A 12,807-nucleotide genomic window follows, 5' to 3' on the forward strand; every position below is an offset into this window, starting at 1 on the left:
TTGTGTGACTGCAGTACATTGTTTATTGCTTTCATTTTATGGATCAATGGTCTCGGTAGATAGCAAAATTCATGTTAAATTGCTGTTAAATGTCTGGAACGGAATACAGTGGTACCTCGGGTTACATACGCTTCAGGTTACAGACTCCACTAACCAAGAAATAATACCCAGAAATATTACCTCGGGTTAAGAACTTTGCTTCAGGATGAGAACAGAAATCGTGCAGCAGCAGCGCGGCAGCAGCAGGACGCCCCATTAGCTAAAGTGGTACTTCAGGTTAAGAACGGACCTGCGGAACAAATTAAGTACTTAACCTGAGATACCACTGTAATCCATTTTGCATTGCTTTCTATGGGAAAGTGCGCCTTGGTTTTGGAAGGCTTTGGTTTTGGAACGGACTTCCAGAACGGATTAATTTTGAGAACCAAGGTACCACTGTACTAATATTAGCACTAAGAATGAAAAGTTTCAAAGGCTTCTAATCAACACGCCATGCTGATTGTAAATAATGTGCTAACAGAAAAATGTAATATAACAAAGGGGACAAGAAAGAGTTGCCCCTTGTCACAATTATTGTTTATACTAGTATTAGAGGTTTTGGCTAGCAGAATCAGATTGGATGTCAAGATTGAAGGGATAACAGTGGGACACAGAACATATAAACTTAAGGCATTTGCTGATGATGTGGTGATATTGGTAGAGGAGCCTCTGGTTAGGGTTCCAATGGCTCTGGAACAGATTCATAAATTTGGAGAGGTAGCAGGCTTTAAACTTAATCGGTTAAAAACATAAATATGAGAAACGACTGGGTAAGTTACAAAGAACTATTAAAAGAGGTAGATCAAGGCTTAAAATTAAGGAGTTATGAAGAATAACCAATTGGCTGCAATATCACCAGCTTAATGAAGCATTTAAATTGGACAAAAAGAAAGATTTTTCACATAAAACCTCCCAATTTGAAAGAGTTGCTGGAAAATAAAAACTAAATGTATAATTTTTTATCGGATTGGTAAACAAAAGATGGAACAGTTCAAAGCAGTAGTGATACACTGGGCAAGGGATTTTGGTTATAATATTGAGTTAGCAGCATGGGAGAAATTATTGATTACCGATCTGAAATTTACAGTATGTTATACTTTGAAAAAAACCTATATGAAAATGATGTCCCAATGGTACTTAATTAGCTAAAATGTATAAATCAAATTCTAATGTGCTGGAAATGTAAAGAGAAAGAGTGCATCTTTTATCATATGTGGCAGTTGTGTAAAAAAAGCTTTATGAGAAATGATATATAATGAGTGGGGAAAAATGGTGAAAAAAATGTTTACTAAGCAACCAGAAGCTTTTCTTTTAGGAATTTTAGGTGCAGAGATCCTGAAGGACCAGAAGAAATTGTTCATGTATGCAACCACAGTTGCCCGTACGTTGCTGGCCCAGGGATGGCAAGAAAATACCGTTCCAAACAAGGAAGAGCGGCTATTAAAATTAATGAACTATGCTGGATTGGCAAAACTTACAGGAAGAATCAGGAGGCAGAAAGAATCAAATTTTAATAAAGAATGGGGGAAGTATATAATGTATTTGAAAAATTACTGTAAACAATTACATTCATTAGTAGGTTTGACAGAAAACTTGTAAAAATCTGAACCATGGATTGATTAAGGATTTACAATAATTGGAGTTGGTGATAAGATGCAGAATGAAAATGAAAATATAAGGATCCACAAGGGGGGGGGGAGTTAAATAGGATATGATGTCTGAATTTTGTTTTGTTTTTGTTGTAATGGTTTGTAAAATGGAAAATGCAAAAATAAAAGTGAAAAGCTTCAAAGGCTTCCTATCTGGACCTTTTTTGTGTTACAGCTCAGTCGGAGAGCACACAACTCTCAATCTCGGGGTCATGGGTTTGAGCCCCACGTTGGGGAGAAGATTCCTGCATTGCAGGGGGTTGGACTAGATGACCCTCGTGGTCCCTCCCAACTCTACGATTCCATGATCCTTTGAGTCTAGGAATCAGTGCTAGGCTGCTACGCTTGCTGCGTATTGAGAAGAGGGTCCATGGAGCTTTTGATGCACAGATGCCTGGGGGAAAAGGCTGTGGATTTGGGGGGTGGGGGGTTGCAGAAACAGGGGGTGCAGTCTTTGGAAAGGGGGAAGAGGAACCACAGTTGGAAGGGACCCCAAGGGTCATCTAGCCCAATGCCTGGCAATGCAGGAAGGGTGTGTGTGCCATAAAGATGGAGGCAGAAAGACAAAGGTGGTTGGGAAGCCTTTCCCATGATGGAGAAAAACAGACCAGGCTGGGGGTCAGCTGGACACTGGTCAGAAGTCAACAGGTCATCCCCTCAGGGATGTCATAAGACAGTGCTGGCCAAACTTGGCCCTCCAGCTGTCTTGGGAATACAACTCCCATCATCCCTAGCTAACAGGACCAGTGGTCAGGGATGATGGGAATTGTAGTCCCCAAACAGCTGGAGGGCCAAGTTTGGCCATCACTGCCATAAGAGTCCTCTATATTCTGTGGGTGGGGGGCATCCAAAGTTGGCTGTTTGGGGCAGATTAGAGGGTTTCTGAGAGTGGGGGAGGTCACCCTATAATGATCCATGACAGGGGTCAGCAAACTTTTTCAGCAGGGGGCCGGTCCAGTGTCCCTTAGACCTTGTGGGGGGCTGGACTATATTGGGGAGGGGGACAATGAACAAATTCCTATGCCCCACAAATAACCCAGAGATGCATTTTAAATGAAAGGATACATTCTACTCATGTAAAAACACGCTGATTCCCGGACCGTCCGCGGGCCGGATTGAGAAGGCGATTGGGCCAGATCTGGCCCCCGGGCCTTAGGTTGCCTACCCATGGTCTATGATTAAGCCTTTCTGCGAATTTTTCTGTGGCCAGATGCTCATTTCTTGGCAGAGGGTAATGTTACGACTCTCAGGATGCCAGAAACTCAGAAATCCTGGGACCAATAGGTACTAGAATTTAGTTAAGGTTTGGGGCATCAGAGTCATGAGTCTCTATGACAGAACCAAGTAAGATGTTCCCAAACCATTTGAAATTAGCGTGATCAGGGCTGATTAAGGCAGGTTGGTGCTAATAAACATGGACTCATTTCCTTTCAGGTATTAAGCACCAGGTAAGGCTGCCACGCATCCGGGATTTCCCGGACATATCCAGGATTCGTCCGATGCTAAGAGTGTCTGAGGAGAATTTTTGGCAAGTGTGGAAATGTCCAGGAAAACATGGCAACCCATTCCAGAAGTGCTGATTTTTCATTTTTTTAAAAAAGCTGAAAAACATCAAATTTCTTGGCAATTGTGCAAAAAAAAAAAAAGTTCAACAACAGCAAAGACAACAAAGAAAGACAAACAACTAAACAACTTTGACCCTAAAAAATGCTCAACTCTTGTGTCGGGATTTTCACTTTTTGAAATATGGCAGCCCTGGCACCAGGCAAAAACATTCCTCATATGCAGCCCTTTGGCCATTAAATAATCTTTAAAGGGGGGGAGGGGTGACAATTGTTATTAGGATTGTTTTTATTCTTACGCTGTCAATCACTATGCTTTTTATGTTTTCATTGTCATGCCCTGTAAAATATGTTATTAATGTGACACACTGCCCTTTTGATAATGGGTGGTGTATGTCAAATAAGTAATAGTAACAAAAATGCCCCTGGAGTTCATTGCTTCTTCTTTTATCAGCTTCCCCTTTATCTATTCCACACATATATTTTTTTACCTTTACCTTTATCTTTTTTTACCTTTACCTTTATTCCATACATCCATCCTTTTATATGTGTTGCAGTTTCTCTTCAGTTCTCTTCATATTCCACCTTTAACACACAGAGAAAGACGCGCTCAGCACCCGGCCCTCGTGGCCCCTTCCAGAAGAGAGTTGGGGGGAGAAGGGAAGCCTCCGGAGACGGGGCTTGGCGTGGGCAAAAACCCCAATTTAAAAATGTCCCTTCAAGTTAACTGAAATGAACACTGTTGCTGAGCAAGGGGGGGAGGACGCCTGAGATTTGGCTGAGGTAAAAAGTGGAGGAGAGAGAGAGGAAGGAAGGAAGGAAGGAAGGAAGGAAGGAAGGAAGGAAGGAGAGAAAGAGAGAAAGAGAGAGAGAGAGAGAGAGAGAGAGAAAGAAAGAAAGAAAGAAAGAAAGAAAGAAAGAAAGAAGGGGAGACGCCTGACATTTGGCAGGAAAGGAGAAGCCGAGGTTAGGAAGGCCCAACAGAGACTCCATTTCCTCAGGGTCTTGCAAAAGAACAATGTTAAAAGAACAATTGATGACCTCCTTCTACCAGTCCAGTGTGGTACGTTGGCTTGACAGCCACGGACAGAAAATCTCTAGAGAGGGTGCTGAACACAGCATGTTATGTATTGAAGTTCTCACCCTGGCCACCAGGAGTATTGTGTATGTAGTTTTCACTCAGGTCCACGTCAGTTATTTTAGGCGGGAAACCCTGGGTTGTTGTTGCTAAAATGTTGACAGCCGGCTGCCTATAAAAGCAGGCCGGCTGAGCTGTTGGCTGTTCAGTTCTGTCCAGCTTACAAATAAAGAGCTGCTTTGAAGAATCGCTGTGTCGTCTGCTATGTCTACCCACAATTCAACACAGCACCTGAGATGATGGGCTGCCCCTGAGCCCCCAGATGTTGCCTTAGGAGAGTGAGAACAATTCTCAGGCCAGCACCTCTTTAATCTTCCACCCTCGGGCAGGAGATATAGAAGTATAATCAGACACAGAAGTATAATCAGTATAATTTACCAACAGGCTAAAAAACAGTTTCTATCCATGGGCTGTTAAGCTGCTGAAGGGAAAAGAATATAGTGCGACTGACTTTCAGGGTTGGTGTGTTGTGCGAAAAGCACGGAGTGCAATGAGATTGAGTGTTTGGAGGCGGGAGGGAGGCTCGGTTAATTTCATTGTACACAGGTACATTGACAATAAAGGCATTATTATTATTATTATTATTATTATTAAAAAGTGGAGGAAAGAAAGAAGGGGGGGTAGAGGGAGACGCCTGAGATTTGGTAGGAAAGGAGAGGCTGAGGTAAAAAGTGGAGGAGAGAGAGAGAGAGAGGAAGGAAAGAAGAAAGGGAGAGAGAGCGAGAGATGCCTGAGATTTGGCGGGAAGGGAGAAGCTGAGGTAAAAAGTGGAGAAGCTGAGGAGAAAGAGAGCGGGAAATATAACTATAAACGGAGCATATAAACAAGGGCGAAGGCTGAGGTGGGGGAGAAAGAAGAAGAGGGAGGAGGGAGCCCAGAGATGAGTCTGAGGGAAAAGGGGCTGAAATGGCGGAGTCTGAGGGGAAGAGAAGCGCCTGAGGAAGAGAAGAAATGGCGGCGCGGGGGGGGGGGAGGCTGGAAGAAAGGGAAAAGAGAAAGAAATCCCCGGAGCGAGAGGGCGAGGGAGGTGGAAAGTGGAGGCCGCAGAAGGCAAAGCTCAGAGGCGCCTCTTGTCCTCACGGAAAAAGGTGTTGGCCATGAAACAGGCTCTTGGCATCCCAGATTACTACTTCCTTTTAAATCTGAGGTGTCCCTTGATAGTTTTGCGCTTTCTCTCTGTAAGCAATTCATACTCCCTCGTTGCGTCTTTGATTATATGTACTGCATACCCAATTAAATCTATTCTCCGTGTACATTAGATAGTCTTAGCTCTACTGCGGCCCACACTTCAATTTACCTCAGGTTAAACGGCAGCTTCTGTGTCCAAGGGCTCCTGTGCCCCGCATGGAGCGCCCTGGGGTGGAGGGGGCCTTGGGTATGATGCTTCCCCATCCTCACCCCTTCTTGTGGGGCATCAGGGGCAACTGCCAGGTGACGATGCTGGCCCAGGTGGGCCATTGGCCTGCTCAGGGAGGTTTTTACTGTTTGATGTTTTATTGTGTTTTTAATATTTTGCTGGAAGCCACCCAGAGTGGCTGGGGGAACCCAGCCAGATGGGTGGGGTATAATTATTATTATTATTATTATTATTATTATTATTATTATCCAGCAGCCCGGCTCTCCCGAGGCTTTAGGTCTGGCTAAGATTCCTGTCCTCAAGGTTCTGCAGAGGGTTGGTTTCAGTAAAAACAGTCCTTCTTCCAGACTGGGGCACAGGAGGGGGGCAACTACCCCACCCTCAGTCAAGTAGGTAAATAAAAGCACTGAGCTAAAAGTAGAAATTGTAGAAAGATTTCGAAATATTTTTCTGAGCACTTGGGGTCAAACAAAAGGAATTTAAAACAATGGTTGCTGTCACATTTCATTTTGAATCTGCTAGACAGAGCTAGAGAGAGGACTTCAGAGCATGGGAAGTCGCCCAAAGATAGATAATTCAGCATTGAATATTTGGCTTTTTTGATTGCATCATCATTTGGGGTGTTTTAATGTCTTTATTGGACTGTTAAAATGGAAAATGTAATAAATATTATTTTTTAAAAAAACAGAGAGAGGATGGGGACAGGTGGGTGTCCTGCCCCCCCCCCCCCGGAAACCATAAATCCTGGCTACTCCCATGGCTCCCCCCCCCCAAATGAAGCAGCTCTGGGTGCTCAGCACACGTGTCTCCTGCTCTGCAGAGGGAGAGCTGAGTGTGCCTGGCTTTGCCAGGGTTAAAAAGAGCTGAGCTGGATTCCTAGAGAGGAAAGGCAATGAAGTGGGGGGGGCAGTCCCTGCCACTGAGGAGAGGGGGAGGGGGAGTTGGTGTCTTTCTGCTTTGCACCTCCTGCAACCGGGTGAGTCTCCCTTGTCTTCTGCCATGGGGTGCATTGGGGAGAACGGGGGGGGGGTCCTCAGGGCTTCAGGGGGGATGCATCAGGGGGTCCTGTTCAGTTCATGCAGGCGGGGAACCCCCAACCAGCCCCATCCACACCCCAAGACACAACCACCCAACTGGCTCTGCAAAGGAACTGACAGGCAATGCAGCTGCTTTAAAACAGGAATTGATGGTGTTCTCAAGGGCTGCTGTGGGGATTAAAGGACAATAGGGAGACCCCTGGATGCCCCCTTGAGCCCCTGGGAGAAAAGGGTGGGTGGAAATGCAATGAATGAAGAGAGGGATCAGGCTGTGGGATTTTGGAGCTGATTCTGATTCATCGTCAAGGTCAGGTCCACATACGTAGCGGGCATTGCAATAATCCTGGAGCATGGAGTGCCCTGTCCATGTCCTCTCTGTCTCAAAGGGACTGGGGCTAGCAGCCTAGCCCAGCTGGAAATGGGGCGGTAGAGAAGGGGCAGCATCTGTGGTGGGGAAATGACGGGCTCTTTCTGGTTAGTTCCTCCACCTTTGTTCTCACATTTGGTTCCTAAAAGCTGTCAGCATTTGACAGTGGCCGCACCCCAAGAATGGCTTTCTCTAGCCAGCTACACCAGGTGATGATAGCCCTAGGTGAGTTCTGTTGCATGTGAAGATTGCCTCTAGTGGATTGAGTGAATGAGACCCATCCGTGGCTTCAACAGTTAAGAAGGCAATTTCTTCAGATACTGTAGAGGGAGATGAGCAGCAGATTGGGCTCATCCATTGGGCAAGGTAGCCTGTCAAAGGAAAACTCTGAATCCAAACCTCTGTTGCCTTGAGGGACATTTTCTGGAGAGGAAAAGGCTAAGGAGTAAACCCTACAAAAATCTGGAGTGGATCTGGCCCTCTGAAGAAAGAAAAAGGGACCCCACCCCCGTAATCTGCCTTGAGAACATTGGAGCTTCCAGGTGCTAGAAAACGGGACTAGCATCCATATTAAACTTGGTACAAATGACTTACTTATATTCCCTGTTCTGAATTCATTCCTTGACTGAAAGGCAGGAGCCACCAGGCTGATTCATGTCACAGAAACCCCTTCAGTTGCCTCCACTTTTGGCCTGGGCACTTTCCTTCTAAGAGGGCAAGAGGCTTACTCCTCTTTTTTTTTTCTTAGAGAAAGCTCTGTGGTGCAGTCCAATCCTGGTTCCTACCAAGACTCACATACGTTTACTCAGAAAACCTTTTTCTTCTCCTGATAGTGTGTCAGATTTATGGGGGGGGGGGGCAGAATGCATTTGCTTTAGGATTTCCTAGTACCTCTTTTCAGACACACAGAACATGGCAGAAGAAGAAAAAGGGGACCCCTCCCAATCTCTTGGAGGCTTCCTGAGAGCACAGATGGATGAGCAAGGCTCAGCTGACCCTGAAGCAGGAAGAGGCCAGGCCATGGAAACTGTGAGCAGTGGGGGATTCTGGGAATACCCTGAGTATAAGATCCTGGGAGAGGAGGACACCCTTCACTCAGAGGTGCAGAGCCAGCAGTTGAGGCAGTTCTGCTCCCAGGAGGCCAAAGGACCCCGAGAGGTTTGCCGCCGGTTCCTCCACCTTGACTGTCAGTGGCTGAAGCCAGAAAGGCACACGAAAGCTGAGATGCTGGACCTGGTGATCTTGGAGCAGTTCCTGGCTGTCCTTCCAGCGGAGATGGAGAGCTGGGTGAGGGAATGCGGAGCAGAGACCAGTTCCCAGGCAGTGGCCCTGGCCGAAGGTTTCCTCCTGAGTCAGGCGGAGGAGAGGAAGCAGGTGAGAGAGACTTTCCTCTGTACTCTCAAGGGGCTCCAAACAGGAGGGAGAACAAACCCAAATGCTCTACTAACGGCCCCTCTTTTTTGGAAAGCATCCAGATAATGATATGAGCTACTTCTAAAGTTTTTGCCTCTGTCATTCCTTTTCTATGACTCTAACACTTCTCCCCATTCTCTGTTTGGAATCATTTTTGTTCTTTAAGGGAAAGAATCTGCTTTCAGGAATGGGCCCAGATTACCCTGAAGAAGAAAGGACTCCATTCAGCGCCAGAGAGAGGCCATTGGGTAAGGAGGAAGGAGTCCTTTGTCCGTTTGGTCCCATTGTGTTGGTTTTCAAATTAATCCATGGTTTCTTTTCATCTTTTTGTGGAAGACATTTGGGACCAAGAGCCCCAAGGAGGGGAGATGCATTTTTGCACTGCTGAAATAGGCAATGGGTACAAATGCTAAAATGCACTCAGCATGTGAGGCTTGTTATGAGTAGATTCATTTCAATCAGGGTTTAGGCCCGGTTTTGGCACAGAACTGATTTGGTTGCCCTGTGTGATGACCTTTGCCAAGAGGGAGATGGGGAAAGATGCCCCTGTTGATTCTGCTCGACCTCCTGTCTCCCCACTTCCCTTTATCTCTTGCAGGTGACAGAATGATGCCAGCAAAACCTCCCAATCCATCTTTTCTTGGTGGCGGAGGGGAAACAGTGGCTGTGGAACCAGATCAGGTAGGGAGAAGGAGCCTTGTGGGGAAAGAGGCGGAGGGGCGGGGCAGCCAGGGCATCTCTGGGTGCAAATGAATCTCTTCCTCTTTGCTTCTGTCAGATCTGCCCTTAAGGAAGGCTGAAAATCCCATTCCATCATGTTTATCTGCTGAGAGTAATGAACAGCCACCTCACCTTAACTCTCCTCCTGAATGTTGCTAGCGTTATTTATCAGTTGTTGCAGTTCTATTTCTATGTCAATGCTAAAACAGGCTTTAGGGACGCGGGTGGCGCTGTGGGTTAAACCACAGAGCCTAGGACTTGCCGATCAGAAGATCGGTGGTTCAAATCCCCGTGACGGGGTGAGCTCCCGTTGCTCGGTCCCTGCTCCTGCCCACCTAGCAGTTCGAAAGCACGTCAAAGTGCAAGTAGATGAATAGGTACCGCTCCGGCGGGAAGGTAAACGGTGTTTCCGTGTGCTGCTCTGGTTTGCCAGAAGCGGCTTAGTCATGCTGGCCACATGACCTGGAAGCTGTACACCGGCTCCCTTGGCCAGTAAAGCGAGATGAGCGCCGCAACGCCAGATTCGGCCATGACTGGACCTAACGGTCAGGGGTCCCTTTACCTTTTAAAATAGGCTTTAAATCAGCTAAGAAACTTTAAAAACTAGTGGTGAGAATTCGCCTGCCCAGCCCCTCCAGTTGAGGGCTCCCCCCTCTTCTCCACCTCCCCAAGCCCCCGTGCAACAGAACAAGGTGTGCTAGATAATCTTTATGCTTTCTGAAAGGAAGACCTTTTCTTTCAGAGCCTAGTGCGCTTTGAGGATATAGCTGTGTGTTTCACGGAGGAGGAGTGGGCGTTGCTGGATCCTGACCAGAGAGCTCTGCATCAGGAAGTCATGGAGGAGAATCGTGCGATCATGGCCTCTCTCGGTAAGGCTCCCTGTTGGATCATAATATCTATTTGAAATTCTTTACATTAATCTGTGTGCCGAATCTCCCAGATTCTGATGGAGTTTAACAACGCCACCTACAGCCTCTGGGATTCTAACACCCCCACAGCTCACATTGAATCAGGTGCTCTGCCTTGCGCCTGCGATTGCACATTGCGGGGCGTGCTGATGTGTCATATGGGGCCACCACAGAAGTTTGGAGGGGCCCAGACCCTTCACTGAAAATTGGGGGAAGTCTTTACCACCATGGCCCCACATAGATGGCACACCAGCCTTGAATGGAGGGCTATCTACTGTTTTGTCTGCAGACATTTTTTTCTGGTTATACCTTTTTAAACTATGATCAGGCTGTCAGCATTTTTCTTCTTGATTCTGTTGCAATTTCATTGAGCAGAAATATGACTGGCATTTGAGGTGGAGCGGATTCTGTGATTGGGCCAAACAAAATCACAGGTTCTCATAAATATGTTTGTGAACACTAGTCAACAAAGGCAGTGTACGCTGTAGGAAGACTTCACACTTAACTCCCTTCCATTCTTCCACTATCAATGTTACTATCAGTGTTAATTAGAATTGTTCAATCATTTGGGTCTCCCATTTCTTCCTGAGGCTCTAATCCAATTATCTCTCCATTGTAGGTGATGAATTTGAAATGAAGAACAAGGGAGACCATGACAATATCGACATACTGGAGAAGTCATATAGATATTTAGAGTCCAGAGAGGACCTGAGCCAGAGCTCCCATTGCACTTTCTATCAAAGGAATTCCATTGGGAAGAAAGCATATCAGTGCTTGAAATGTGGAACAAGTTTCAGTAAGAAGGCTCATTTCACTTACCATCAAGTAATTCATACAGGGGCGAAACCCTATCAGTGCTTGGAATGCGGAAAGAGCTTCAATCGGAAAGATCATCTCACTTCCCATCAAAGAATTCATAAAAGGGAGAAACCACACCATTGCTGGGAATGTGGAGCGAGCTTCAGTCATAACTCCGATCTCACTTCCCATCAAAGAATTCACAAAGGCGAGAAACCCTACCAGTGCTTGGAATGCGGAAAGAGTTTCAATCGGAAAGATTATCTCACTTCCCATCAAAGAATTCACACAGGCGAGAAACCCTATCAGTGCTTGGAATGTGGAAAGAGCTTCATTTACAGGGCAAGTCTCATTCACCATCAAAGAACTCATAGTGGGGAGAAGCTATATCAGTGCTTGGAATGTGGAAAGAGCTTCATTCACAGGACAAGTCTCACTCCCCATCAAAGAATTCATACAGGGGAGAAGCCATATCAGTGTTTGGAATGTGGAAAGAGTTTCAGCTACAGAGTCAGTCTCACTTCACATCAAAGAACTCATAGTGGGGAGAAACCATATAATTGCTTGGTGTGTGGGAAGACCTTCCGTGACAGCTGCCATCTCACGTCCCATCATAGAATTCATACAGGGGAGAAACCATATCAGTGCCTGGAATGCGGAAAGAGCTACAGGCAGAGGTCCAGTCTCACTTGCCATCAAAGAACTCATAGTGGGGTGAAATCATATCAGTGTATGGAATGTGGAAAGAGCTTCATTCAAAGGTCCAGTCTCATTTCCCATCAAAGAACTCATAGTTGGGAGAAACCATATCAGTGCTTGAAATGAGGAAAGGGCTTCAGTCCGAACTCCCCGAACTCCCTTTCAAAGAGCTAGCTGGGAGAATTGTAGAATCTAGTCCAGCCACTTGCATTGCAAAAATCTCAACTGAAACCCATGACAGATGACCACCTGCTTCAGATCTTCCAAGGGAGGAGAGTCCACCACCTTTCTAGGGAGTCCTTTCCACAGCTGAACTGTTCCTACCATTAGAAAGTTCTTCCTGATGTTCAGTTGGAATCAACTTTCTTCTAACTTGAAGCTTGCTCCATCCTCCATGTGAAGATCACAATCCTATCTCCTATAAGGCAAGAATTTTGCAGTCTAAACATCCCCAACTCCCCCCACTGCTGCTCCTAAGTCTTGGTTTCCAGACCTTTGATCATCTTGGTCACCCTCCTCTGCTCCCATTCCACCTTGTCAACATCCTTCTCGAATGACGGTGCCCAAAACTAGACACAAGACTCCAGGTGAGGTCTGGCCAAGGCAGAATCATGTGGGACTATTACTTACACTTATTGGATGCTATACTTTTGTTGATGCAGCCTAGCTAACAGCAACTATCTTTTTTTTCCTTCTTCTTTTTTTTGCTGCTGCTGCATCACACTGTGGACTCATGTTAAGCTTGTGTTCACAAGACGCCTAAATCCTTTTCACATGTACTGCTAGTAAGCCAGGTGTCCCCATCCTACATTTGTGCATATGGTTCATCCTGCCTAAGTGCAAAATTTCACATCTGCCCCTATTGAAATTCATTTCTCCCTTCTGAAATTCATTTGCCCATTTGAGATGCATTTGCCCCAATTCTTAGCCACATTAAAGGAACCGGAAGGAGCTTGGGGGCTCTAGAAAAACTGATCTGAAACCTTGGAAGACGCAGCACGTGCAGGGATCATGGCCTCCCCCCCAAATGGCAGCCGTGCTGCTTTTGGAGCACAGAGGGAGGTGACCCACAGATCTCTCAAAGGCGCCACCCTTTGTGCAGCCCCCTCACCTAGAGGGC

General features: G+C 46.2%; 1 protein-coding gene across 2 annotated transcripts in view; it reads left to right on the forward strand.

The window, feature by feature from the left end:
• The window catches only part of LOC310746805 (uncharacterized protein), a 103,607-nt gene that overhangs the window by 59,584 nt on the left and 31,216 nt on the right, over window positions 1-12,807 (forward strand). Inside the window, exons 1-5 of one of the 2 annotated variants that reach the window (XM_083580927.1) lie at window positions 7,714-8,523; window positions 8,729-8,810; window positions 9,161-9,243; window positions 10,025-10,151; window positions 10,810-12,639. The exons of the other annotated variant lie outside the window; for it this stretch is intronic. Coding sequence (XP_083437053.1) covers window positions 8,062-8,523; window positions 8,729-8,810; window positions 9,161-9,243; window positions 10,025-10,151; window positions 10,810-11,813 — 1,758 coding nt within the window. The 5' untranslated portion in view covers window positions 7,714-8,061 and the 3' untranslated portion in view covers window positions 11,814-12,639. Of the gene's footprint in view, window positions 1-7,713; window positions 8,524-8,728; window positions 8,811-9,160; window positions 9,244-10,024; window positions 10,152-10,809; window positions 12,640-12,807 lie in introns of those variants that run through there. 2 annotated transcript variants of the gene reach the window in all.

Source organism: Podarcis filfolensis, assembly GCF_964270895.1.
Source record: "Podarcis filfolensis genome assembly, chromosome: 13".
Lineage (NCBI taxonomy): Eukaryota > Metazoa > Chordata > Lepidosauria > Squamata > Lacertidae > Podarcis > Podarcis filfolensis.